The sequence below is a fragment of the Pelophylax lessonae genome (genome assembly GCF_965119305.1).
Source record: "Pelophylax lessonae genome assembly, chromosome: 9".
NCBI classification, from domain to species: Eukaryota; Metazoa; Chordata; class Amphibia; order Anura; family Ranidae; genus Pelophylax; species Pelophylax lessonae.
Genome location: NC_138776.1, coordinates 228,009,907 through 228,036,183, shown reverse-complemented (window position 1 = coordinate 228,036,183; position 26,277 = coordinate 228,009,907). Strand labels below are relative to the sequence as shown.

General features: G+C 48.0%; 1 protein-coding gene across 1 annotated transcript in view; it reads left to right on the top strand.

Moving 5' to 3' along the window:
• Window positions 1-24,226, top strand: part of TNKS1BP1 (tankyrase 1 binding protein 1) — a gene marked incomplete at its 5' end in the record, with an annotated part of 144,126 nt that extends 119,900 nt beyond the window's left edge. Inside the window, one exon of the mRNA XM_082267728.1 lies at window positions 23,935-24,226. Within this exon, the coding sequence (XP_082123854.1) occupies window positions 23,935-24,025 (91 nt within the window). The 3' untranslated portion in view covers window positions 24,026-24,226. The remainder of the gene's footprint in view (window positions 1-23,934) is intronic.
• Between the last annotated feature and the right edge of the window lie 2,051 nt (window positions 24,227-26,277).

The following is a 26,277-nucleotide window of genomic DNA, read 5'->3' as shown; positions in this document are numbered from 1 at the left end:
GTTAGGAGGGGGGATTTGTGCTAGGAGAGGGGGTTGGGGAAATTTATGCTAGGAGAGGGGGATTGGGGGATTTGTGTTAGGAGGGGGATTGTGGGGAAAATTGTGCTAGGAGGGGGGATTGGGAGGGGTTGTGCTAGGAGGGGGGAATTTGTGCCAGGAGGGGGGGTTTGGGTGGGTAGGATTGGAGAATTTGGAGCCAGGAAGGATTTGTGCTGGGAAGGGTAAGTTGGAGGGGGTTGTGCTAGCAGGGGGGATTGGGTGAGGTTGTGCTATGAGGGGGGAATTAAGGCGGTGGGGTTGTGCTAGGAGAGGGGATGGGGGATTTGCACTATGAGAGGGGAATGGGGGGTATGTTCGGAGATGGATTGGGGGGAGGGAATTGTACTAGAAGAGGGGGTTGGGAGGGGTTGTGCTAGGAGGGGGATTTGTGCTAGGAGCGGGGATTGGAGGAGGTTGTGCTATGAGATGGGATTTGGGGGGATTTGTGCTAGGGGAGGGATTAGGGGGGATTTGTACTAGGAGAGAGGATTGGGAGAGATTAGGAAGGGTTGTGCTGGGAGAATGGATTGGGGGAATTTGTGTGAGGAGAGGGGATCAGGGAAATTTGTGTTAGGAGAGGGGGATTGGGGGGGATTTGTGTTAGGAGGGGGGATTGGGGGGGCAATTTTGCTAGGAGGGGGGATTGAGAGGGGTTGTGCTAGGAGAGGGGAATTTGTGCCAGGATGGGGGGTTTGGGTGGGTAGGATTGGAGGATTTGGAGCCAGGAAGGATTTGATCTGGGAAGGGTAATTTGGAAGGGGGGATTGGGGGAGGTTGTACTAGGAGGAGGTTGTGCTATGAGGGAGGATTTAGGGGATTTGAGCTAGGAGAGGGGGTTGGGGGGGAATTTGTTTTAGGAGGAAGGGGGTGGGGGGTAATTGGGAAGGGTTGTGCTGGGAGAGGGGATTGGGAGTATTTGTTTTAGGAGGGGGCATTGGGTCTGAAAATATGATGTTTGATGCTGATGTTTGGGGTGATTGGGAGGGGTTGTGATAGCAGGGGGGAATTTGTGCCAGGAGGGGGGGGGGTTATGGTGGGTAGGAAGGATTTGTGCTTGGAAGGGTAATTTGGAGGGGGCTGTGCTAGAAGGGGAATTTGTGTTAGGAGGGGGGGGGGGTTGGGGGGAGATGGTGTTAGTAGGGGGGATTGGGGGGTTGTTGTGCTAGGAGAGGGGATTGGGGGGGGGTATTTGTACTAGGAGAGGGGATGGGGGGATTTTGCTATGAGAGGGGAATGGGGGGGGGTTGTGCTAGATGGGGGGATTTGTGTTATGAGGGGGGATTGGAGGAGATTGTGCTAGGAGGGGGGATTTCTGCTAGGAGAGGGGATTGGAGGGGAATTTGTGCCAGGAGAGGGGGGTGGGGGAACTGTGCACGGAGAGGGAATTGGGAGAGGTTGTGCTAGGAGAGGGAATTAGGGGGGAATTCGTGCTAGAAGAGGGTATTGGGGCAATTTGGGGGGGGGGGGAATTGTGCTATGAGGGGGATTGGGAGGGGTTGGGCTAGGAGGGTGGAATTAGTGGCAGGAGGGGGGATTTTGGTGAGGAGGAGCATTTGGAGCCAGGTAGGATTTGTTCTGGGAAGGGTAATTTGGAGGGGATTGTGCTAGGAGGAGGGATTAAGGGGGATTTGTGCTAGAATGTGGGATTGGGAGGATTTATGCTAGGAGAGGGGATTGGGGGAAGTTGTGCTAGGAGGGGGGATTGTGCTAGGAGAGGGGATTGGGGGGATTTTGGGCTATGAGAAGGGAAAGGGGGGGGGGGGGTTAGGAGGGGAGATGGGGGGAATTTTACTAGGAGCAGGGCCGGACTGGGGACAAAAACCAGCCCTGGAAATAATTTCATACCAGCCCCATAACATTATTATACCAACCCAACAGCTTAACGTCACCTCACCCTGTTTTCAGGTGATCATAGATTGTATTACATCCCCATCTATAAAAGAGATACGGAGCGCATACCGCTCGTCACTAAGATTCCCAATATACCCTCTGTATCCCCTTCCAGTAAACGTTCATACTAGTGATTGACCGATATAGGTTTTTCGTTGCCAATACCGATCTTTTAGCCAATGCATATCGGTATCGGATGATATTTTTGTACATTTAAAATGTTTTATTTTTTTTTTTTAAAAGTACTTTTGTGGAGGGATCTGGGAGAGGAGGAACCCCTCCTCTGCACTTAAATGCATTCAAAACGCCAAGTTTGGCTGTTTTGAATGCCGTCATTTTTTTTAATCTGGCGCCAGACAGTACCCGGAAGTGATATTACTCATGACATCACTTCCGGGGTTTTGCGTGAAGACCCAATCAGAGCCGAATGTGGCTTTGATCGGGTATTCGACAGCCGTGCAGGCTGGTTGCCCAGGTCTCCCAGTGGGACAGGAGACCTGGACGAGCCGTGGAAGGCTCCCCTCCCGCTCCTTGTAACGACAGCCGAGTGGCTTCTCAGCATCGGTTGTCATTATAAACAGCTGACCGTCGGCCATGGACGCCGGTACCGGGGTGACGCCTCAAGCTGCAGGCATCACTCCGGTAAACGCACTTTCCGGAAATATCGGCAATATTGGCCACCTCCGATATATCGGGGAAAGTGCATATCTTTGCTGATAATCGTGTCTAACGTAGCACTGAGTCTCTAAAGCAGGGGTAGGCAACCTATAAAAGATGGAGATCTACCTGAACAACATTGAAGAGATCAAAGATCACCGGGGTGCAGAGATACCTTTTTTAGAATCCCCTTTTTATAATTTATTTTTTTTCAAATTAACTAGCAAATCCATAATAAAAATTGGCATAAAGAAAACCCTGAAAAAACTACTAAAACTAATGTCACTGTAAAAATATAAACTTAGCCTACCTTAAAAGTTAGCTTCAGTGAGAATCTCGTCATTCACTTTCATTCACATTTTTTTGTCTTGTCTGGGGGGTAATTGGTTGCCCCCACAAGTCAGATGCCGGAGTCCATCATGAAGGCAGAACATCTGGTACTGCAAGCGGATTTTCTTGATTAGTTTCAAGCCTGGCTATGTGCTCTGATTTCTGGCCAGTGTCAGTAGTATGTAGAGCAGTGTAAAGGGGTCAGTAGTATGTAGGGCAGTGTACAGAGGTCAGTAGTATGTAGGGCAGTGTACAGAGGTCAGTAGTATGTAGGGCAGTGTACAGAGGTCAGTAGTATGTAGGGCAGTGTACAGAGGTCAGTAGTATGTAGAGCAGTGTACAGAGGTCAGTAGGATGTAGAGCAGTGTAAAGGGGTCAGTAGGATGTAGGGCAGTGTACAGAGGTCAGTAGTATGTAGGGCAGTGTACAGAGGTCAGTAGGATGTAGAGCAGTGTAAAGGGGTCAGTAGGATGTAGGGCAGTGTACAGAGGTCAGTAGTATGTAGGGCAGTGTACAGAGGTCAGTAGTATGTAGGGCAGTGTACATAGGTCAGTAGTATGTAGGGCAGTGCACAGAGGTCAGTAGTATGTAGGGCAGAGTACAGAGGTCAGTAGTATGTAGGGCAGGGCACAGAGGTCAGTAGTATGTAGGGCAGTGTACACGGGTCAGTAGTATGTAGGGGAGTGTACAGAGGTAGCATATAGGGCAGTGTACAGAGGTCATCAGTATGTAGGGCTGGGGTAAGGGGGCACAGTACTACGGGATCAGAAGGGCACCGTGCAGGGGGGGGGGGTCAGGAGGGCAGGGTATTGGGGGGTCAGGATGGCTGGAGTGTCAAGAGGGCATGGCACCGGGGGGACAGGAGGATATGGTATTGGGGGGATCAGGAGGGCTGGGGTGTCAAGAAAACTGGGGTGTCAAAAGGGCATGGTGCTATGGTGTCAGAAGGCCATGGGGCTGGGGGTCAGGAGAGCATGGCACTGGGGTTCAGGAGGGCATGGTGCTGGGTGTTCAGGAGGGCATGGCTTTGGGGGAGGGGGTCAGGAGGGCATGGCACTGAGAGTTCAGGAGGGCATGGCGCTGGGAGTTCAGGAGGGCATGGCACTGGGGTTCAGGAGGGCATGAGGCTGGGGGTCAGGAAGGTATGGCGCTGGGGGTCAGGAGGGCATGGCAGGGGGAGCTCAGGAGAGCATGGCCCTGGGGTTCAGGAGAGCAAGGCGCTGGGGGTCAGGAGGGCATGGCGCTGGGGGTCAGGAGGGCATGGCGCTGGGGGTTAGGAGGGCATGGCGCTGGGGGTTAGGAGGGCATGGCGCTGGGGGTTCAGGAGGGCATGGCGCTGGGGGTTCAGGAGGGCATGGCGCTGGGTGTTCAGGAGAACATGGCGCTGGGGGTAGGGAGGGCATGGTGCTGGGGGTCAGTAGCATGGCACTGGGGGTTCAGGTGGGGCATGGTGCCGGGGGTCTGGAGGGGATGGCACTGGGGTTCAGGAGGGCATGGGCATGGCACTGGGTGTTCAGGTGGGGCATGGCGCCGGGGGTCTGGAGGGGATGGCACTGGGGTTCAGGAGGGCATGGCACTGGGGGTTCAGGTGGGGCATGGCGCCGGGGGTCTGGAGGGGATGGCACTGGGGTTCAGGAGGGCATGGGTATGGCACTGGGGGTTTAGGTGGGGCATGGCGCCGGGGGTCTGGAGGTGATGGCACTGGGGTTCAGGAGGGCTGGGGTGTTAGAAGGGCACAGATGTCTTTTACTGCAGAGTGGGGTTGGGGTAAAGAAGGTGCAGTGGCAAACCCACATGACATATCTTGGCTCTGAGTCATGTGTTGCCTTCCCACCTGGCATCACCCAAAAACCCTTAGGATCGGGGAGGAGGGACTGTGGGGATGAGTGCAGAGGGAGGGATCATAATCGGCGTGCCCGTGACAGTTACCAGTCGGGTCGCACTCGCAGCCTCGCCCGCACGCTCAGCCAGCCTCCCTCCACTGACTCAGCTAGTCAATTTTCCCGCCGCTGAGCCGCCCCGCCCCCGTGACCGTCGGCGTCCTGACGGCTCACAGCGGCTGACGTCACACAGTGATTAAAGCGGCGCTGCGGCGGCCCTTAAAGCGGCGATGCGGCTGCGCCGGCCTTAAAGCGGCGATGCGGCTGCGGCGGCCCTTAAAGCGGCGATGCGGCTGTGCCGGCCTTAAAGCGGCGATGCGGCTGCGGCGGCCCTTAAAGCGGCCCCAGGGCCAGCGGCCCACCGGGAAACCTCCCGGTATCCCGCTAGGCCAGTCCGGCCCTGACTAGGAGGGGTTGTGCTAGGAGGGGGGGGGGTTTGTACTAGGAGGGGGAGGATTTGAGCCAGGAGGGGGATTTGGGTGGGAAAGAATCCAGGAAGGATTTGTGTTGGGAAAGGGTCATTTGGGGGGGGGGGGTTGTGCTAGGAAGAGGAATTAAGGGGGATTTATGCAAGGAGGTGGGATTGGGGGGATTTATGCTAGGAGGGGGGATTTGGGGGAGAGGATTTGTGCTAGGATGGAAAATTTGGAGGGAAAGAGGATGTGTGCTAGGAGGGGGGAAGTAGAACTACAGGTGAAGTGGGGGGGGGGGGTAGTAGCTGGTCTTGCTTAGGGTGCAAAATAGTCTACCACTGGCCCTGCATACAGTCCTGAGTTAAAGGTTGATTTGGTGCTGCTGACAAAAGCAAGGACTGTCTGCAAAGAGAATAAAATAATTTACAATTGTCTAACTCAGAGGTCTCCAAACTTTCTAAACAAAGGGTCAATTTACTTTAGGTGGCTAAGCTATGGTAGAAAATACCACAGAGAGTAAACAATGCCTGACACTTGCTGGTCAGTGTGAATAAAAAAATTACATAGCACCTGTGGTCAGTAGGAAGAGGAATAGTGCCCCTTTATTGGTATTAGTGGGAGGAATAGTGCCTCATTGTTGGTGTCACTGGAAGGAATAGTTCTTCATAGTTGGTGTCAGTGCAGGAAAAAATGCCCCATCGTAAGTGCCAGTGGGAAGGATAGTGCCCCATCACTGGTGTCAATGGGTGGAATTGTGCCCCATCATTAGTGCCATTAATGTCAGTGGAAGCAATAATGTCCCATCATTAGTGTCAGTGTAAGTAAGTGTGCCTAATCCTTGGTGCCTTGGTGTCAGTGTAAGGAATAAGGCCCCATTGTTGTTGTCAGTAGAAAAAATAGTGCCCCATTGTTGGTGTTAAGGGAAGGAATAGTATCCCATTGTTGGTGTCAATGGAAAAATATTGCCCCGCTATTGTCACTGGGAGGAATTATGCCTTACTTTTGTAGTCATTGGAAGTAATGGTGCCTAATAATTGGTGTCAGTAGGAGAAATGGTGCCTTGTATCAATGGAAGGAATAGTGTCCCAAGAGCTGGATAAACTAAAGGCCACAGTTTTAGATTCCTGGTATAAATAACTACTTATCAATCGATCGATTGATTCAATTGTTTATTTTTAGTTCCTTTTTAACCGGTCAGCCCCGGCCAGGCAAAGTGACGTATGGGTACGTCACTAGCCTGTCACTTGCATGTGAGCCAATATGCGGGGGCGCGCTCGCCCCGGCTCGTTCCCTAACAAGTCAGTGCGTGTGACCAGCGGACCCAATGTCCGCCGGTCACTCGCGATCGTTCGCTGTGAAGGGAGAAAGGCAGGCGGCTAACGTAAACAAAGCCGCCTGTCATTCTCCCCTGTGTAAAAATGGAGAACACACGGTTCTACTATGTAGGACCGTTGATCTCTGTTCTTACACCAGTAGCCATGTCCAATCACAGTTAGAAACACGCCCCTAGGGACATACTTAACCCCTCCTTCCCCAATAAAGTTAGCCCCTTCCCTCCCAGTGTCATTTTTACAGTAACAGTGCATATGTATAGCACTGATTACTGTAGTAATGTCACTGGTACCCCCAAAAATGTCAAAAATGTCAGTCAAGGGTCCGATCTGTCCGCCGCAATGTCGCAGTCCCGCAAAAAAAATTGCAGATCGCCGCCATTACTCGTTAAAAAAAAAAACAACAAAAATGACAAAAATCTTTCCCTAAGTTAGTAAACGCAATAACTTTTGCGCAAACCAATCAAAATACGCTTATTGTGATTTTTTTTTACCAAACATATGTAGCAGAAAACAAATTGGCCAAAAATGTTAAAACATTTTGATTTTTACATTTTTTTGGGGGGGGATTTCATATAAAAAAATTTGAAAAATATTGTTATAGCACATGATCAAAAAATTGCACAGGTGATCAAATTCCACCAAAAGAAAGGTCTGTTTGTGGGAAAAAAAGGACGTCAAATTCGTTTAGGTACGGCGTCGCACGACCGCGCAATTGTCCGTTAAAGTCACGCAGTGCCGAATCACAAAAAAAACCCTGGTCAGGAAGGGGGTAAAATCTTCTGGGGCTTAAGTGGTTAATTACCCTGTCGTAGTGTGTGAAACATGGGGAGTAAGGGGAGCTACTTCACATCTATCATTATAGTTCCATGATTCATTACAAACAATTGCAAAACCAAAATGTGTGGCAGCCCATGTAGAACATTCATTTTTTTTCCAGCCATACAATGAAACCAAGACAAAAAGCAAAGAAAACAGAAAGGTACTTGGGTGCCAAAAATACACATGCATAATAACACATTAGGAGGGGTTCCCCTGGAAGAATCAGTGATGTAAAATGATCCGAAGGTGCTTTCAGATCTAGAGGTCCTTGCAATGCCAAGATGCAACTAACCAATTTCACAAAATACTCTCATGCATTAAAAAGTGATATATTTTAGAGATAATTAATAATTCTACCACTTTACAAAACACTGGTTCAATACATCAAAGTTGACTTCAGTAACTGTAAAAAAAACAGTTTATTCCAAGGTCCCTGTAGAGGACACATGGTTATGCTTTGAGGTTAGAAGAAAGTAGGTTTAACCTTAGATTGTGATTAGGGTTGAGCGGACACCTAGATGTCCGTGTTCGACGGGTTCGGCCGAACTTTAAAAAAAAGTCCGGGTCCGTGTCCCGGACTTTTACCGATCTTTTCCCGGACACCGAACCCCATTGAAGTCAATGGGGACCCGAACTTTAAGGCACTAAAATGGCTCTAAAACACCAAAGGAAAGGGCTAGAGTGCTGCAAATGGCAGCAAAACGTAATTAAGAGCATGGCAAGTGCTCTGCAAACAAATGTGGATAGGGAAATAACTTAAAACAACAAAAAAAAAACAGAAAAATAAAACAATGTTCTTCTTCATCTCTGAAGGACGAGGCCCATATGGAGTAGGAGGGAGGTTGAGGTGGTGGTGGATGTGGCGGTGACATAGGCGTGCGCACAGGGTGTGCTGGGTGTGCCTGGGCACACCCTAATCACCTAGGGCACATAGCATTGCCAGTGAGGAGATGGGAAAGATCTCCCTGGGACCTGCTCTGCTCTATTTCTCCTTGCCTACAGGTACATGGCCCCGATACATTACTCTCCCTGCTGGCAAACACATGCATGTGTATTTCAACTTTGGGGTGCACACCTTAATGCAATAGGCTGCGCACACCTATGGGCGGTGTAGGTGGAAGCGGCGGTGGAGGAGGACCAGGGCCGGATTAACAGCATCATGGGCTTGGTGCTGAGGATTTTGAAGGGCCTTAAGGGCCGTGCCTTGCCATGCACCCAGAGGAGGAAGGGTGCAGCCATGCATGCCTAATTCAACATGGGATGCTGTCTCTGAAGCCCATAAACACATCCATGCATCGCCAACTGTCCCTCCTTGTCCGGCCTTCACGCTGTGTGGGGAGGTTCTGAGGGTGCTGCCTGGGGAAGCGAGCATAGAAGCCAGACTTCTGTGTTTACAAGTGACAGAAGAGCGGTAACAGTGAATATGGCCAACCCGGGGCCTATATAAAAGGTAGGGGCCTGGAGCTGCAGCTCCAATAGCCCCTACATTAATCTGGCCCTGAGGAGGAGGACGAGGTAGCCAACACTGCTTCTTTTCAAAAATTTTAAATGAGGGTACACCCCAAAAGAGTGAGAAAGAGCAAAAATGGAACAATGGGTGGGTAAGGTCGGTATCCATTGCTATTCTGCATAAGGTACGGAAAAGTCCCGTGGGATCCATGCCTGGTTCATTTTAATGAACGTGAGCTTGTCCACATTGTCTCTGGACAGGCGGCTGCGCTTGTCTGTTATAACGCCCCCAGCCGTGCTAAATACCCGTTCAGATAATACACTGGCTGCAGGGCACGCCAGCACCTCCAAGGCGTAAAGGGCAAGCTCAGGCCATGTGCCCAATTTGGAGACCCAGAAGTTGAAGGGGGCAGACCCGTCATTCACTACATGTAGGCGTGTGCACACATACTGCTCCACCATGTTGGTAAAATGCTGCCTCCTGCTAAGACGTTCCATCTGAGCTGCTGGTGCTGCTGTTTGTTGTGGCGTGCTGACAAAGCTTTTCCACATTTCGGCCATGCTAACCCTGCCTTCTGAGGTGCTGGCGGTGCCCTGGTTGCGTTGGCGACCTCCTCCTCCTCCTCCTCTGCCTTGTGCTTCCACTGTGGCCCCGCTGTCAGATGGGAATGCCAGCACACGTACTGGCATTCCCATCTGAGAGCGTACACGTACGTCTCTCTCACACGTACCAACACAGACTATCCCCCAATTTAACTGATCCCCAAAGGTTTTTGATTAAATAGCGGAATAGAAAATATGATCCAAAAAAAGTGTATGTATATCACACGTACACAACCACACTGGGCCCCAATTACTATTGTTTGTACCCCTAAAAGGCTAGATGAGGAGTAGGGGGAGTATGGAACAGGCAGCACCCTCAAACCTTCAGAAGTATGAGATGAACCCCAACAACTTGGAAAGGTGGATCTCTCTCACACGTACCAACACAGACTATCCCCCAATTTAACTGATCCCCAAAGGTTTTTGATTAAATAGCGGAATAGAAAATATGATCCAAAAAAAGTGTATGTATATCACACGTACACAACCACACTGGGCCCCAATTACTATTGTTTGTACCCCTAAAAGGCTAGATGAGGAGTAGGGGGAGTATGGAACAGGCAGCACCCTCAAACCTTCAGAAGTATGAGATGAACCCCAACAACTTGGAAAGGTGGATCTCTCTCACACGTACCAACACAGACTATCCCCCAATTTAACTGATCCCCAAAGGTTTTTGATTAAATAGCGGAATAGAAAATATGATCCAAAAAAAGTGTATGTATATCACACGTACACAACCACACTAGGCCCCAATTACTATTGTTTGTACCCCTAAAAGGCTAGGGGTAGGGGGAGTATGGAACAGGCAGCACCCTCAAACCTTCAGAAGTATGAGATGAACCCCAACAACTTGGAAAGGTGGATCTCTCTCACACGTACCAACACAGACTATCCCCCAATTTAACTGATCCCCAAAGGTTTTTGATTAAATAGCGGAATAGAAAATATGATCCAAAAAAAGTGTATGTATATCACACGTACACAACCACACTGGGCCCCAATTACTATTGTTTGTACCCCTAAAAGGCTAGATGAGGAGTAGGGGGAGTATGGAACAGGCAGCACCCTCAAACCTTCAGAAGTATGAGATGAACCCCAACAACTTGGAAAGGTGGATCTCTCTCACACGTACCAACACAGACTATCCCCCAATTTAACTGATCCCCAAAGGTTTTTGATTAAATAGCGGAATAGAAAATATGATCCAAAAAAAGTGTATGTATATCACACGTACACAACCACACTAGGCCCCAATTACTATTGTTTGTACCCCTAAAAGGCTAGATGAGGAGTAGGGGGAGTATGGAACAGGCAGCACCCTCAAATCTTCAGAAGTATGAGATTGTGTTCACTGTACCCCACAAAGATTGAGTTCACTGCACCCCACAATGATTGTGTTCACTGCACCCCACAAAGATTGTGTTCACTGCACCTCACAAAGATTGTGTTCACTGTACCCCCCAAAGATTGTGTTCACTGCACCCCACAAAGATTCTGTTCACTGTACCCCACAAAGATTGTGTTCACTGCACCCTAAAAGGATGTTGTTCACTGCACCCCACAAAGATTGTGTTCACTGCACCCTAAAAGGATGTTGTTCACTGCACCCCAAAAAGATTGTGTTCACTGTACCCCCCCAAAGATTGTGTTCACTGCACCCCACAAAGATTGTGTTCACTGCACCCCAAAAAGATTGTGTTCACTGTACCCCCCAAAGATTGTGTTCACTGCACCCCAAAAAGATTGTGTTCACTGTACCCCCCAAAGATTGTGTTCACTGCACCCCACAAAGATTCTGTTCACTGTACCCCACAAAGATTGTGTTCACTGCACCCCAAAAAGATTGTGTTCACTGTACCCCCCCAAAGATTGTGTTCACTGCACCCCACAAAGATTCTGTTCACTGCACCCCACAAAGGATTTTGTTCACTGCACCCCAAAAAGATTGTGTTCACTGCACCCCAAAAAGGATTTTGATCACTGCACCCCAAAAAGGATGTTGTTCACTGCACCCCAAAAATGATTTTGTTCACTCCACCCCAAAAAGATTGTGTTCACTGCACCCCACAAAGATTGTGTTCACTGCACCCCAAAAAGATTGTGTTCACTGTACCCCCCAAAGATTGTGTTCACTGCACCCCACAAAGATTCTGTTCACTGTACCCCACAAAGATTGTGTTCACTGCACCCCAAAAAGATTGTGTTCACTGCACCCCAAAAAGGATGTTGTTCACTGCACCCCAAAAAGGATGTTGTTCACTCCACCCCAAAAAGATTGTGTTCACTGCACCCCACAAAGATTGTGTTCACTGCACCCCAAAAATGATTTTGTTCACTGCACCCCAAAAAGGATTTTGTTCACTGCACCCCAAAAAGGATGTTGTTCACTCCACCCCAAAAAGATTGTGTTCACTGCACCCCAAAAAGATTGTGTTCACTGCACCCCACAAAGGATTTTGTTCACTGCACCCCAAAAAGATTGTGTTCACTGCACCCCAAAAAGGATGTTGTTCACTGCACCCCAAAAAGGATTTTGTTCACTGCACCCCAAAAAGATTGTGTTCACTGCACCCCACAAAGGATTTTGTTCACTGCACCCCACAAAGATTGTGTTCACTGCACACCAAAAAGGATTGTGTTCACTGCACCCCAAAAAGATTTTGTTCACTGCACCCCAAAAAGATTGTGTTCACTGCAGCCCAAAAAGATTGTGTTCACTGCAGCCCAAAAAGATTGTGTTCACTGCAGCCCAAAAAGATTGTGTTCACTGCAGCTCACACACAGAAAAATGGATGTGGATCACTGACACCTGCCTATCTCCAATCCCACACCACACAGCAATATCGATTGTAGTTTGTAGAACACAGTTTCCCTAAAATTCAGCAGACTCTGTCCCTAACAGGATTGAGAAGAGATCGTAGATCAGGATTGAGTGCAGATTCACCCCACCCCCCACACAGCAATATCGATTGTAGTTTGTAGAAGACACTGACCCTATAATTCAGCAGACTCTATCCCTAAAATGCCTACAACTCGCCCTGCCTAAACACTCCGACCTGTCCCTCAATTCTATCCGGACACAAATGGTTTTTTCCTGCCTATCTTTCCCTAATCAGCAGCCAGCACATTGATGTGTGCTCTGTCCCTTAGCTAAGCAGCAGAATGACGCTGCTGCGGCGGCTGCCTCGAACTTATAAAGACTTGGTCACATGCTTCAGACGGCCAATCACAGCTACTAAGACATTTGCAGGCATGGCTGGGATGGCTTAAGGCACACCAGTTAAACGATTGTTGATTGGCTGTTGAAAGCCCGCCATGAAAAGAGCGCCAAAGCATGCAAAACCCGGAAATAAAACGACCGAACACGGATTTTTACCCGAACATACAGTAAAGTGTCCGTGTCCGTGTTCGGGTAAAAAAAATCCAATTATTCGGTACGAACACGAATAATACAGTCCGTGTTCGCTCAACACTAATTGTGATGTCTTCCACAGGAAGCAGAATATACAGAGCTAAGGGAAATGTTAGAGAATAAAAATCACACACACATACATCACAGGTTGAACTGAATAGACCTGTGTCTCTTTTCAACCTACAGTATAGGTTGGACTGGATAGATCTGTGTTTCTTTTCGACCTTTTAAAATATGTAACTATGTAGCTTTAAGGGCCCTTATTAGACACAGTGGTATTTTTTTTCTTAACAAAAGGTTAGACTTTAAACCCATATCTGAGTTGAAATATGTGTATACATAAGGGTTTAGAAAATAGCATTGCAAGTTCTCATTGCTTACTTTTTAAACAGCTGCAAAAAATGCCTCCCAGAAAAAATGTTATCTTCTGTTAGATATAAATTCTCTGAAGGTCAAAAATTATTGGTGTCCTAAAAAAAGGATAAGGATAAGGATATGGAAGGATAAAACAAGATTTATGCATACTGAGGGTGAAGCCTACAATAAAAAAAATCAAGGTTCCATACCGAAAAGACATAAAAATTGTCATCGTTAATTTATATTATTTACTATATTTATTTATTTATTGTAGTCCACTTTTGGGGGACTTGTCTTTTAATAAATCCCCGCCCCCCAACTCAGTGCAACCTGGCACCTTAAATACGTACTATTACATGGGTATTGTAGGAGGCAAGCTAATTAGAGGTTGTAAACTCCCCATTTAAACTTTAGCTCAATCCAATCTACATTACTATAGCTATAGATCGCTGCCTGTGAAACTTTACTTACTTTTATCATCTTCCTACAATCTGTAAAGAAAAGCTTTATTACGTCACCGGCGCATGCGCAGTTGGTCCTTCAATCCACGGCACACTATGTGTGCCGTTTCTTTAACAACAGCATGCCGGTGTTCCGTGAGAATAACCTACCCAGTGAGAAATGCCTACCCTCGTCACTTCCTGCCAGGAACAGCTGAACAGCGCAGCAGTGCGCATGCTCACAGCCCGGGATATGTAATGGAACAGCAGAGGAGCTGACTAGTGCGCATGCTCGGAGGTAATGAAATGATCACGGCAGTGTGTGTAACGCAGCGGGTAACATTAAAACAGCTGTGCTGCAATATGAGTCATCTCCGCTCCTGTCCCTGTCACTACCCTGATCTTGGCTAGTAAATATAAAAGAGGCTCTCGGCTCCATGATTTATCTTTGCATACACCCGCTGCCGCTTTTATATTTACTAGCCCAGATCAGGGAAGTGACAGGGATAGGAGTGGAGATGACTCATATTGCAGCCGAGCTGTTTTAATGTAACCGCCGCGTTACACACACTTGCCGTGCATCGGAAGTGACGAGGGTAGGCATTTCTCACGGGTAGGTTTTTTTCACGGAACACCGGGTCTCACAGTTCCTCTACAAAACGGCATGCTATGAAGGCTCGCGATACTGTGCTGTACTTCCTCCTCCTTCCTGGTTCTCCCCTTGTGACTGTGAGACGTCACACAGGGGGAGTGAACCAGATACTGTGCTGTACTTCCTCCTCCCTCCTGGTTCTCCCCTTGTGACTGTGAGACGTCACACAGGGGGAGTGAACCAGATACTGTGCTGTACTTCCTCCTCCTTCCTGGTTCTCCCCTTGTGACTGTGAGACGTCACACAGGGGGAGCGAACCAGATACTGTGCTGTACTTCCTCCTCCTTCCTGGTTCTCCCCTTGTGACTGTGAGACGTCACACAGGGGGAGTGAACCAGATACTGTGCTGTACTTCCTCCTCCTTCCTGGTTCTCTCCTTGTGACTGTGAGACGTCACACAGGGGGAGTGAACCAGATACTGTGCTGTACTTCCTCCTCCCTCCTGGTTCTCCCCTTGTGACTGTGAGACGTCACACAGGGGGAGTGAACCAGGGCATCGCACACACATCCATAGGATACGCTGGAGCTCGGTTGCCGTAGTAACAGCGGTCGGGAAAGAGGCTTGAACAGCACACGATCGCGCATGCATGAGATTTCGACAGAGAGAAAGAGTAAGGGCGGAAATTACCTCCACAGGGGAGACTAAAATCATGAATAAAGATGGCACAGCCAATTCCCGGAAGAAGATATGTGTTATAAATCAACAAAAAGGTATTTGCGAATGGTTTTATAATAAGGTTACAATGTGCAATTCATTAAAATACTTTGTTGTACAGAAATATTCAAAAAAAGAGAATAATAAAGCTGAGTTTACTTCCTCTTTAATTTTAAATAAAACACGCAAACTCCTTTCTTGGATAAATAATTGCCGCGGCTTTATTATTGGATTTAACCAAAATAGAATTAACCAAATAAACAAACTATTGAATAATTAATCTCCAAATAACCACTCTTAAACTTTAATCAAGATTAACAATTATTCCCCGCCCCTCTTCTTTTTTTTTTTTTTAAAACAGTGAGGTTTATTGAAATTTTTGGTACAATACAAAAATAAACCGTGCATTGAAACTGCAATCAGGTTCATAACACATTGGGGTACAAAAATACAAATATACAAAATGATCATCACCGAGAAACAGAACAGACATAGTGAAAACAAAGCAGTAGTCAGTGGCTCTCCGTCGATCCAACACTCGAACAGAAAATATTGGTGTACCAGGGGCGGTCAACGTAAAGTAGTTACCCACTGCATTCCCGAGCCGTATCAGGGCACTGCACCCATTTGTCCCAGATCTTGTTGAACTTCCGAGGGCACCCCCTATGTTTATATAAAAGTTTATGAAATGGGATGACACTATTAACTTCCTTAATCCACAAACCTAGAGTAGGAGGAGTAGGTCTCATCCACCTCCTGGCTATCAGTTTACGTACTATAAACAAAGTTTCCTGAAGAAATATGACAGTGGATTTGGGCATCTCTCCATCTGGGTAAACCCCCAGGAGACACTCCTTAGGGGAGAGTTGCAGAGGAGACCCCATCTTGTCATGCAGGAATGTGACTACCTGTTGCCCTAGAGTCTGTAATTGGGGACAGCTCCACAAGAGATGAAAGAAGGAGGCGTCAGGGTCTCCACACATAGGACAAGAAGGGACCAAGTCTGGGTGATATTTGGACAGTCTAAGTGGGGTGAGATAAGCCTGGTGTATTATAAAGGTCTGAGTTAGGCGATCCGACAGTTTTGGCGACACTCTGCGGCACGTCTCCAGGGCATCCTCCCATTCCTCATCCTCCATGGCCCCCACACTGCGCTCCCAGCGGGTCTTAAGTGCAAATGCCAAAGTGGTCGAGGAAGGTGTGTGAAGTTCAGAGTAGAACATGGAAATAAGGTGACTGGGTTCTGTACTTTTAACAATCTCAAGGGTGGTAACCGATTCCAGCTCAGGAGGGCCGTCAGGGAATTGAGATCTATAGGCATGGGAGAGCTGTAAGTATCTGTAGTGCATGGGGCCCTGGATCGCAAACTGATCCTGCAAGGCCTCGTAAGACCGCAGACCAGTGGCCGTGGAGATATGGCTAAGGAGAAGAATACCCCTCCCGCTCCATATCGACAGGTCAGGGATGGAAAGGAACTCGCGTAATGCGCTATTATGCCACAGAGGGGTGAATGTGTGAAATGGAGGGCACCGAAGCCTGGACGCTACCACCTCCCAGATCCGACAATAATGGTATAGAAGAGATCTGGGGCACAAGGGCTCCGGCGAGCCCCTGACACCCCGAAGGATAACCAGGAGGGGGTCCCCGAGGGGATGAGCCCACCCAGGGCAGAGCAGGGTCAAAAAGCGTTCTCTATCCGTTTTATCTATGTGAAAGAACTGGGACAACTGAGCTGCCAGATAGTACAGATTAAAATCCGGCAGGGCCAATCCCCCTAGATTTGTAGGATTCTTGAGTTTGCGCCAGGAGATCTTGTGCCGGTTGGCACCCCAAACAAAGGTCTTGAGGAGTGATTCCATCTGCTTAAACAGCTTGAGTGGCAGGTAAATAGGAGAGTGCCATACAACATAAAGTATTTTGGGAAGGAGAATCATTTTAATTAAATTGACTCTACCCATCACTCCCAGAGGTAATTTGGACCATACTTGAATTTTAGCCTTAAGCAGAGGGAACAGGGGTTGAACGTTATCCGGGACATAATCTGCTGAGTTAGCTGTCACTTGAATCCCTAAGTATTTAATGCGGGATACACATTGTAGGGCCGGGTTTGCGGGGGCAATTGCCTGCGGGCTCTCGTCAAGCGGGAGAATTTGTGACTTATCCCAGTTTATCTGAAAACCGGAGAATCGTCCATATCGTTCAATTAAAGAAAGGGCCGTGAGTAGGGATTCTCGAGAGTCTTCCAAATATAACAAAGTGTCATCTGCATACATGCTGATCTTCTCCTCCAGCGGTCCCTTACGTAGGCCTCGAATCCCGGGATGTGCTCTAATGGCCATCGCCAGAGGTTCCGCGGCCAGGGCATACAGCAGGGGGGAGAGGGGGCACCCCTGTCGAGTGCCACGGGATAAAGGGAAGGCGGTCGACTGCCAGCCATTTGCCAGGACCCTAGCTACCGGGGCGCTATATAGAAGTTTGACCCACTTAATAAAATTAGGTCCAAAGCCGTATCGGTCCAGACAGGTCCACAGAAACGGCCACTCTACCGAGTCAAATGCTTTAGCCGTGTCCAATGAGACCACCACCCTGCCACCCATTCCGTCGTGCTGTGCCTGGAGATTCATAAATAACCGGCGAAGGTTAAATGAGGTGTTCCTCCCAGGCATGAACCCGGCCTGGTCCGAGTGTATGAGTGAAAGGATCACCTTGTTAAGGCGGAGGGATAAAATTTTCGCAAGGATTTTAGTGTCTACTGGGAGCAAAGAGATGGGACGGTAAGACTCTGGGGCGTGTACATCCTTGCCCGGCTTGGGAATGAGCACAATCAGCGCCTCCCGCATAGAAGGGGGTAGGGTTGCATCTTTGAATAGAGATTGAAACAAAGCCAATAATTTAGGAGAAAGGAGTTCCGAATATTGGGAGAAAAATTCAATCGGGAGGCCGTCTAGGCCGGGGGCCTTAGATCTGGGGAACTTGGACACGGCTGCTGCAATCTCTTCCACAGAGATGGGTGCCTCGAGGGTCGCCAACTGGTCGGGTGTCAAAGTGGGAAAGTCAATAGAGTCCAAAAAGTCATGCATGTCAGTGCAGTCAGCGGGAGCCCTAGAGGTGTAAAGAGTACTAAAAAATGAGCGGAAACACTGTGTCACCGCAGCAGGATCAGCGATCTCATTACCCAGGTCATCCTTCAAAGTAATAACTACCGGGGGCCTATCCTCACAATGAACTAAGTATGCGAGGAGTTTCCCCGCCCGCTCACCATGTGCAAACAGATTCTGCTTCTGAAAAAACATCTTAGATTTCGCCCTCTCATAGTCAAGTTGGGAAAGGACTTTAGAGGTCAATTTATACTGAGATTCATGTGCCGGAGTCGGGTCCCCCATAAAGGCCTGTTCAGCTTCAATTAGATTTGTCGTTGCCCTGGAGATCTCCTCAGCAGCCCGCGCTCTAACAGCCTTGATTTTGGAAATCATAGTGGATCTGGCGAACAGTTTAAACGCCTCCCACACCGCAGCCGGGGAGGCAGTGCCCTCATTGTCCGAGAAGAATTGTGTCCAGGTCCCCTCAATGTCGTTCCCATCAGACACCAAGGGGAGCCAGGCGGGATTCAGGCGCCAGGCCGGGGGAGGTCTATTGCAGGGCAAGGACAACAGTATCCAATAAGGGCAGTGATCAGACAGAGTCCGTGGGGCGAAGCCTGCCGTCAGTAACCTGGGGAGCAGGGTTCGAGACAGCAATATCAGATCAATGCGTGACATAGAATGGTGTGCAGCCGAAAAACAGGAGTACGCACGCTGAGCGGGGTATTTGCTGCGCCAAGAGTCGGCCAAACCAAAGCTCTCCAACAATCGGGAGAACCTGGTCGGGGACGACCCCGGCGGCGCCTGGGAGGCGCCACCGGACCTATCCAGACCCGAGTCCATCACATTGTTAAAGTCACCCAGCCAGATCACCGGGGCCCCTGGGCTCTGTGCCATAAACGCCAGTCCCTCCATAACAATCACAGCAGAGTAAGGGGGGGGCACATAGAAAGCCATCAGTAGTATCAATTCCCCATAGACTGACGTTTTGAGAAAAACATATCTACCCATTGGGTCGACCTGAGATCCTAGGAGCTGGAAATGTACCGATTTGGCCACCAGTAGCGCCACACCCCTGGAGTGTGAGCTATAAGCAGAATGCTGCACCCAACCAACCCAGGGTCGTTTGAGGGACTGTTGTACACGGCCCTCCAAATGTGTCTCCACCAGAACTATAATATCAGCCCGTACACGGCGTAGGACATTAAAGACAGCCGTTCGTTTAATCTTATCGCGCATACCCCTGACATTCCACGTCAACAATTTCAATGCGGCCATGGCAGGGGTAATACGGAGCGCGGAGCGGAGGCTCCCAGGATCTCAGGCAGCAAGACCACGGAACCAACAAGTCCACGGTCATATACCAGCGGTGATAAACGGCAGCAAAAGAGCAAATAATTATTACTTGAGGTCAATGTGCATAAAACAAAAACAGTATAGAGATTGTACCAAATATAAACCATAAGCAAAGGTAACACCCCAATCCCCCCTCCCTGCCCTGCACCAACCCCAACTTGTGCGGGCATGTTCCCAAACAAGTGCCTCAACCAGAACAGGCCCACATGCGACTGGGAGAGAACAAGATCAGGAGGCCAGGGACCCCCAGGGTATTCAGCAAAAATACAGCAAAATACAATCAGAATAAGCAAGGGGGCCCGGGGGCCCAGGTCCAGCAGAAGTCGCAGGGGGCAACAGGGGAGTTGGGCACAAACACACGCCTTAGCGGGTGTAGGGGGCGAAAACCAACAGGTGTATCGCTGGGTAGCAAAGCCTATGGGCAGGTGGAAGTCCATAGGAAGAGAACAGAGAAAGCAGTTCCATCTGTGGAGCTAGGGCGCTCCGCCGGTCAAACACAGGAGCAATAGTGCAGGAAAATGAGGGGGGAGGGGGGGGGGGAAGGGGGATGCAAAGTCTTGAGTTCCACAGGATCTACAAAACCCCCCTCCACCCTTGCAGCAGCTCAAGGTATAGGCCATCAGGGAGAAAGTATCATGAAGTCGCCAGGGCAAGGTGGTCAGGCTCTAGCTTCCAGTCCTTCTAGCCAGGAGATGGCGGCTTCTGGATCCTCAAAGAAGTGGGCTCGGTCCTCGCCCTCCACTCTAAGATGGGCCGGATACAACATGGAGTATTTGATATTCTTGATACGCAGTCTGCGTTTGACCTCCAAAAAGCTCTTGCGGCGCCTCTGGACCTCAGCAGAAAAGTCGGGGAAAATCGCTATTTTGTGATTTCCAAAGGGAATGTTCCCCTTAACCCTGGCCAGGCGCAATATGGCATCTCGGTCCCGATAGTTCAGGAATTTAGCGATGAACGTGCGGGGGGGTGCACCCTGAGGGGGGGGGCGCCCTGAGAGGCGATGTGCACGCTCCACAACAAAAGTGGGTGAAAAGGATTCTCTGCCATAAGTCTGAGTGAGCAATTGTTCCAAATATGATGAGGGGTCAGCACCTTCAGAGCCCTCCGGGAGGCCAATGAACCGCAGGTTACAGCGGCGCAGCCTATTCTCCATGTCATCTTGTTTTTGGAGGATAAGGTGTACTTGTTGCTGCAGCCTGTCTGAGGAGCTTTGCAATGGGGGGAGGGAGTCTTCCACCTCACTAATTCTGTGTTCAGCCTCACCAACTCTGTCCCTTAGCTTCTGCATATCCTGGCGCATCAAAGATATATCTACCTTCACCTCCTCGATTTTAGTTGTCAGCATGGTCTGGCAAGTGGCAATCGCTTCCAAAACCTTGGATGTAGCAGGGCTCTCAGGCTCCTCCACCACGAGCGACGGGCCGGCGCCATCTTGGATCGGGGCCTCCTTCTCCAGCCTCCGGAATGCAGCCAGTTTTGCCGCAGCTTCAGAGCCTTTCTTCGGCGGAGACATGCGGAGGTCAGTGCCGCGGGTGTGCGGGAGGTGAAGGAAGGATTATCGTGCCCGAAGGGCTGCAGGATTAACGGTGAAGGATATCGGTCCGGCGGAGCTCCTCTCACACACGTCCTCTCACATGCTGCGCCAGGCCACGCCCCCCCCGCCCCTCTTCTTATTCTTTGAAAAGGGGGGGTCCCAACACATGATAAAGGCCACGACGAGGGTTGGGGGGGGGGGGGTGGGGAGTTGTCCTGGGAAATCCTTCTCCTGACAAAAATTGCACCAAAACTGCCCTTTTTATAAACAAATCCCTGCATTCCAGAATTTTCAAGGGTCAGTGGACCAATCCTGGGTCACCTTTCCCATGCACTGGAAAATTCCTAAACCACCTGACTTTACTGGCCAATGAGGGAACAAGTATCTCATAAACTTTACAGGGGAGCTAGAACATGCTGCCTCCACAATCCCATGAGGAAAAGGGGGGGCCTTAAACTTATTTCCCCCCTTTTTCCTTTCATTCTTTTGCAGTGTGTCTATGCCTTGCACCATTCAGGCAATCATTGTTCAAATCAAATCATTATTGCTTCATGAACCCATTCATTCCTATGAGCGAGCCATGATCTGAACGATGGCTGGATACAGTTCACCCATAGGAATGATTTGGGCCACGGCACACATTTGAACTAAAAAGACGACCTGGTGGAGACATTTCCGAGAGAAAGGCTGTGCTATGTCAATAATAAATAAGGATCACTAGAGTAAAATATTCTCCTCTAATTGGTTGGATTGGGAAGCATCTTCTCTACACCTTTCTTCCCATCTCTGCTCCATCTGCTGTATACATTATTGTGCCTCATTCTTATATACAGTACTGTATATTTATTAGAAAAAGGACAAAAAAGTAAAAGGGTCCTGATTCTGGAGTTCATAAAATATATAAAAAGCTGGTGGGTAAATCCATCAGCATTCATTTGTAACTTGAATCCCAAGTCCAGCTTGAGCAAAAAATAAAAATATGGATCCCACAGCTGCTCTTAAAAAAAATGCTGCTATATTCCACCCTCCTTCACATCTCCAGCACTGTCCCTGCGGAATGAAACACTCAATGCCGGAGTTCCGGGCACAAAATCGATATTTTTTTTTTGTGACCGTCCGCTTCTTCCCCTTAACCTGAAACAGAATTGGATAGATTTTTTTTTTATTCACTCACCTTGTAATTGAAGATCGAAGATACTCACCTAGTCTTCACTTCCTCCCTCAGCGCCGCGGCTCACCCGTCACTTCCTGGCTTGCACCGATTCCTGGGAGCTGAACGTCATCGCTCCCAGGAATCAATGTGACGGCACCGGCCCCGCTCGTCACTTCCGGGCGACGCCGTATTCCCCTGCTAAACAGCTTCTGGGGAGGAATGCGGCGCCGCACCGGAAGTGACGAGAGGGGCCGGTGCAGGCGCATTCTGGGACAAGAAGACGCGGAAGAAGACACAGAAGAGGACCGCGCCGGCTTCAGCTGCCCACAAGAGAGATGGAAACGCTGTGGAAGAAATTTTATAAGTAAGTATTTCTTCTAAAAGGTAAGTGCGAACCGGGACAGATCAGAGGCTAGCCATTGTGGAATGTGCTAGCCCTGACTGTCCCGGGGGTATGTTCAGTGAAAAATGACTTCTGTGCCCGGAACTCCGCTTTAAGGTAGAATAATTGCCAATGTAATTCAGCTTACTTCCTGTAAACCAAGGGTGACATGGTTCCAACTCCTGCCCTGAAATCACATCAGATTGCTGCAAAGATTGGTGCTTCATCATTATGCTGGGCCACTCTTTGACAGATTAAAATATCCACACAACAGGTGATAGAAGAGGGTGAACAGGACCTGTGATATCACCATTCCAGATCAAAGACACCTTGAAAAGAGATATGTATACACAGCTTATTTTTTAAAGGGTTGGGAATGCTCCAATTTAGGGAGAGAATGGTTTGACTAACTTTTTTTTTAAGTTTTATTTATTTATTTATTTATTTCAGGTACTTATATATCGCTGTCAACTTACACAGCGCTTTACATATACATTGCACATTCACATCAGTCCCTGCCCTCAAGGAGCTTATAATCTAAGTTTCATTTATGCATTTACTAGACATTAAGCCCGTTAAATTAACGGGCGCTAGAACATATGTGGTCAAACATTTGTAAAAACAGACTTGTTCCAGTACAAAAAAAAGTGGACAACCATGCAGTTGATTTCTATCTTATCGTGTTTATTCTTTAGAAATATTAAAGAAGAATAATTTGAAAAATTTCACTTTTTTTTTTTTTTTTTTTGATGTAGTAAATAAAAACATTTAAGGTATGGTAAATGTTGCTTAAGTGCAAACCTTTTCAAAGAGGTTTTTTTTAAATATTTGTTCTTGTTTTTTTTTTTTGGGGGGGGGGGGTTATGTTGAATTTCTAACATAATTTTCCTGTTCTTCAACAGATCTATTTTCTAGTCTTTGTCTTTTGGCCTTTGTAATATTTAACTCATCTTGCTGAGTTTAACACTCTTCTTCTGAATTGTATATATGTATCTGTTTGGTTTAGTCCTATAGCCTCTGTCAGCTCTGTGTCCCTTTTGCCCCAGCAACGTCGGGGACATGCGCAGAGCTGACTGAGTGGCTCTCGCTTATCTCTTTTTTTTTTCTAACAACGCGAGAGCCGCAAGACGTAGCCAGCTCTGCGCATAGCGTCCCTGTTGCCCTAGCAACATCGGGGACACGCACAGAGCTGACCGAGCGGCTCTCGCGTGCGAGCGCGCACCCGCCGCGTGCCAGCGCACACCCGCCGCTTCAACATTTTCAGCCGGCCGCCCGAAGTCTCTGCGCTCCAAGTCCCAATGCCTGTCCGTGGGGCACATGCGCAGTAGCGCAACCCCACGGACACAGGGACTGGACGCAGAGACACTTGTACATTATATAGTAAGATCACTTAGACCCAATGTATAATTTCAAAAGTAAAAGTCCTCACCCGATACTCTGTCAATACTCTTGTAATATGTTTTTGTACTGAACAATTATTTTATTTGTATTTTCAGTCATTCTATGAACTGGTTACAAGCATTAAAGAAAAAGAGAAAATCAACCAAAGAATCAACCAGAGAAGAAAAGAAAAAACAACCAAAGTGAACACTACTTAAAATCAATGGATTTGGATCCCTTTTGAATAACATATATTCAGAACCGAAAGATCATACATGTTGTAACGCATGCTTTTCTAGTTATACGTTTTGTTTAATAAGCTTACAAAAGCAACTTGGTTTGTGTGGCCTGCAATTTAAATGCTAGAACTTGTATGATTTTTCCAAAGGCATAAATATAGATCATAGGGCCCCACCAGCAACCTTCCCACTCTCATTGATCTTAACATAATGTATGTTAAAATCAAGGATGGGTAACAGGGGACCTGTACAGCACCTTACTAGGGACCAGAGCTGTGACCTAAAGCTTTTAGGGAAGAGGGGGCATCAGTGATGAGAAATCACTTTGAACAATAATTTTCTAGCTAACAGCTCTATCCTCAGAAGCTCAACGTTCTTCTTGCAAAAATTTAAATCTCAAGGCCTCAGCGTAAATTCCAAGCCCTCCGACCGCCACAGCAAGCAAGTGAAAAGAGGTGATGATATATTCCGTATAAAGAAAAATAAAAGTTCAAAAAAAGTTGTTTTAGTAGCGTTAATAATGACCATCATGATTCTTTTTTATATTATAACATGATTGCTAGTAATCCTGCATGCAATTACTCTCTAAGCTGCCCAAATCCTTTATAGTCCTCGCTTCTACTCCAGTCATGCAATGGCCTTGAGTTCCCTCGCGCCGCAGACATCTTCTCCCCTCTGCATGAGCAGCTCAGTGTAAATTCTAAAACACCTTGTGAGTAAGGGCTCTTTCACACATCGATCCCCCGTTTTTCTCAGCGGGGGATCGATTTGACTCGCCTATCCCCCGCTGAGCAGGAGCTGTCAGGTTCCCATGCATCTCTATGGGGAAATCAGATGGGGACGGACAGTCTGTCCGTTCTCATCTGATTCCCATTCGATACGATCCGCTGGACGGATGGAAAATAGGGTTTCCATCTATCCAGATTTGACAGATCGGATGTCAGCGGACATGTCTCCGCTGACATCCGATGCCCGATAGAGATGCATGGGGGGACCGTTCAGATACGCCAAAAAAACTGACAGGCGGATCTGAACGGTCCGCCTGTGTGAAAGGGGCCTAAGAGGGTAAGACATCTTCTGTCTGTTCTGCAAAATCACAATAGATTCCCTTTCTTCCTCTCTCCCCCGGATGGCCCCTTCAGAGGTAGAAAGGGAACTTATTGTTGTATGTGCCTGGTATCTTCTTGAAACATGTGAGTGTATTTGTTAGAAATGTTGTCCAATGTCCAATTAAAACTTTATTATGCGAGGGCGGCTGTGCGCTGGTGTCTTCTTTTGTAATTCTTATACAGACTCATTGTTTGCCACCCAGTGGAAACAAGGAGAACTGCAACGACCTCACATTGGAAAAGACCACTAGCAAGCCTTGGAGTGTGCATCTGATCAGCGCATGAACTGATGAAATATTACTTTTATGTGTCATTTTTTGGTGTATATTAGAATTGCTTCACCTGCTAAGGATTCATATTTTTGGGTACTCTAGTCCTAAGATTTACATAGATCTGCCACACAGCCCCTGTCTGGCAGGGGAAAGGATTTGATCGCTCTCTGCTGCGCTTACAAGTTACAGGAAAAGCAGTGCACAGATAAGCCTATCTCTCTGTCACTCTGTTCTCTCTCCCTATCAGCATGCTTCTGGCACTAAAGTATAGCTGAATGGCTTCTAGTTGCTGCCTTTCCTTCCCATTGCTAACATTTAAAAATACATTTCATGATGTATTGATGATTACAGAGTTTCAATAATTTATACCCTATATATATGTCTGAAATAAGTGTACCACACTGTAATAAACAATACATAAAAAATTAGCTACTGTAAATAGTATGTTGTAGCCAACTTTTTGCAGCATTTCTTTTGAAAAATGTACTACAGTAAATCCTTGGTTTGGGAGTAAGGTGGTTTGAGAGCGTTTTGCAAGACAAGCAACATTTTTTTTAATAAAATTTGGCTTGATTTACAAGCGATTTCTTGATATACAAGTAGCATCATGTCACAACTGAGTATAAAAGAGAAGAGAGGCGCCTCTAAGTGTAGCAGTATGGTTACATTTAATGAGGGTACAACATTTAGCAACTCACATGGCTGATGATTAAAACAGGCACATCTAAGTATGCAGGCATCGGGGGTAAAGCTGTCCACATAGACTGTCCTTTGCACCGCCATTGACATCATCCCTTCCACGCTGCACTCCATGAGCGTTTCAAGCCTCGATTTCAGAT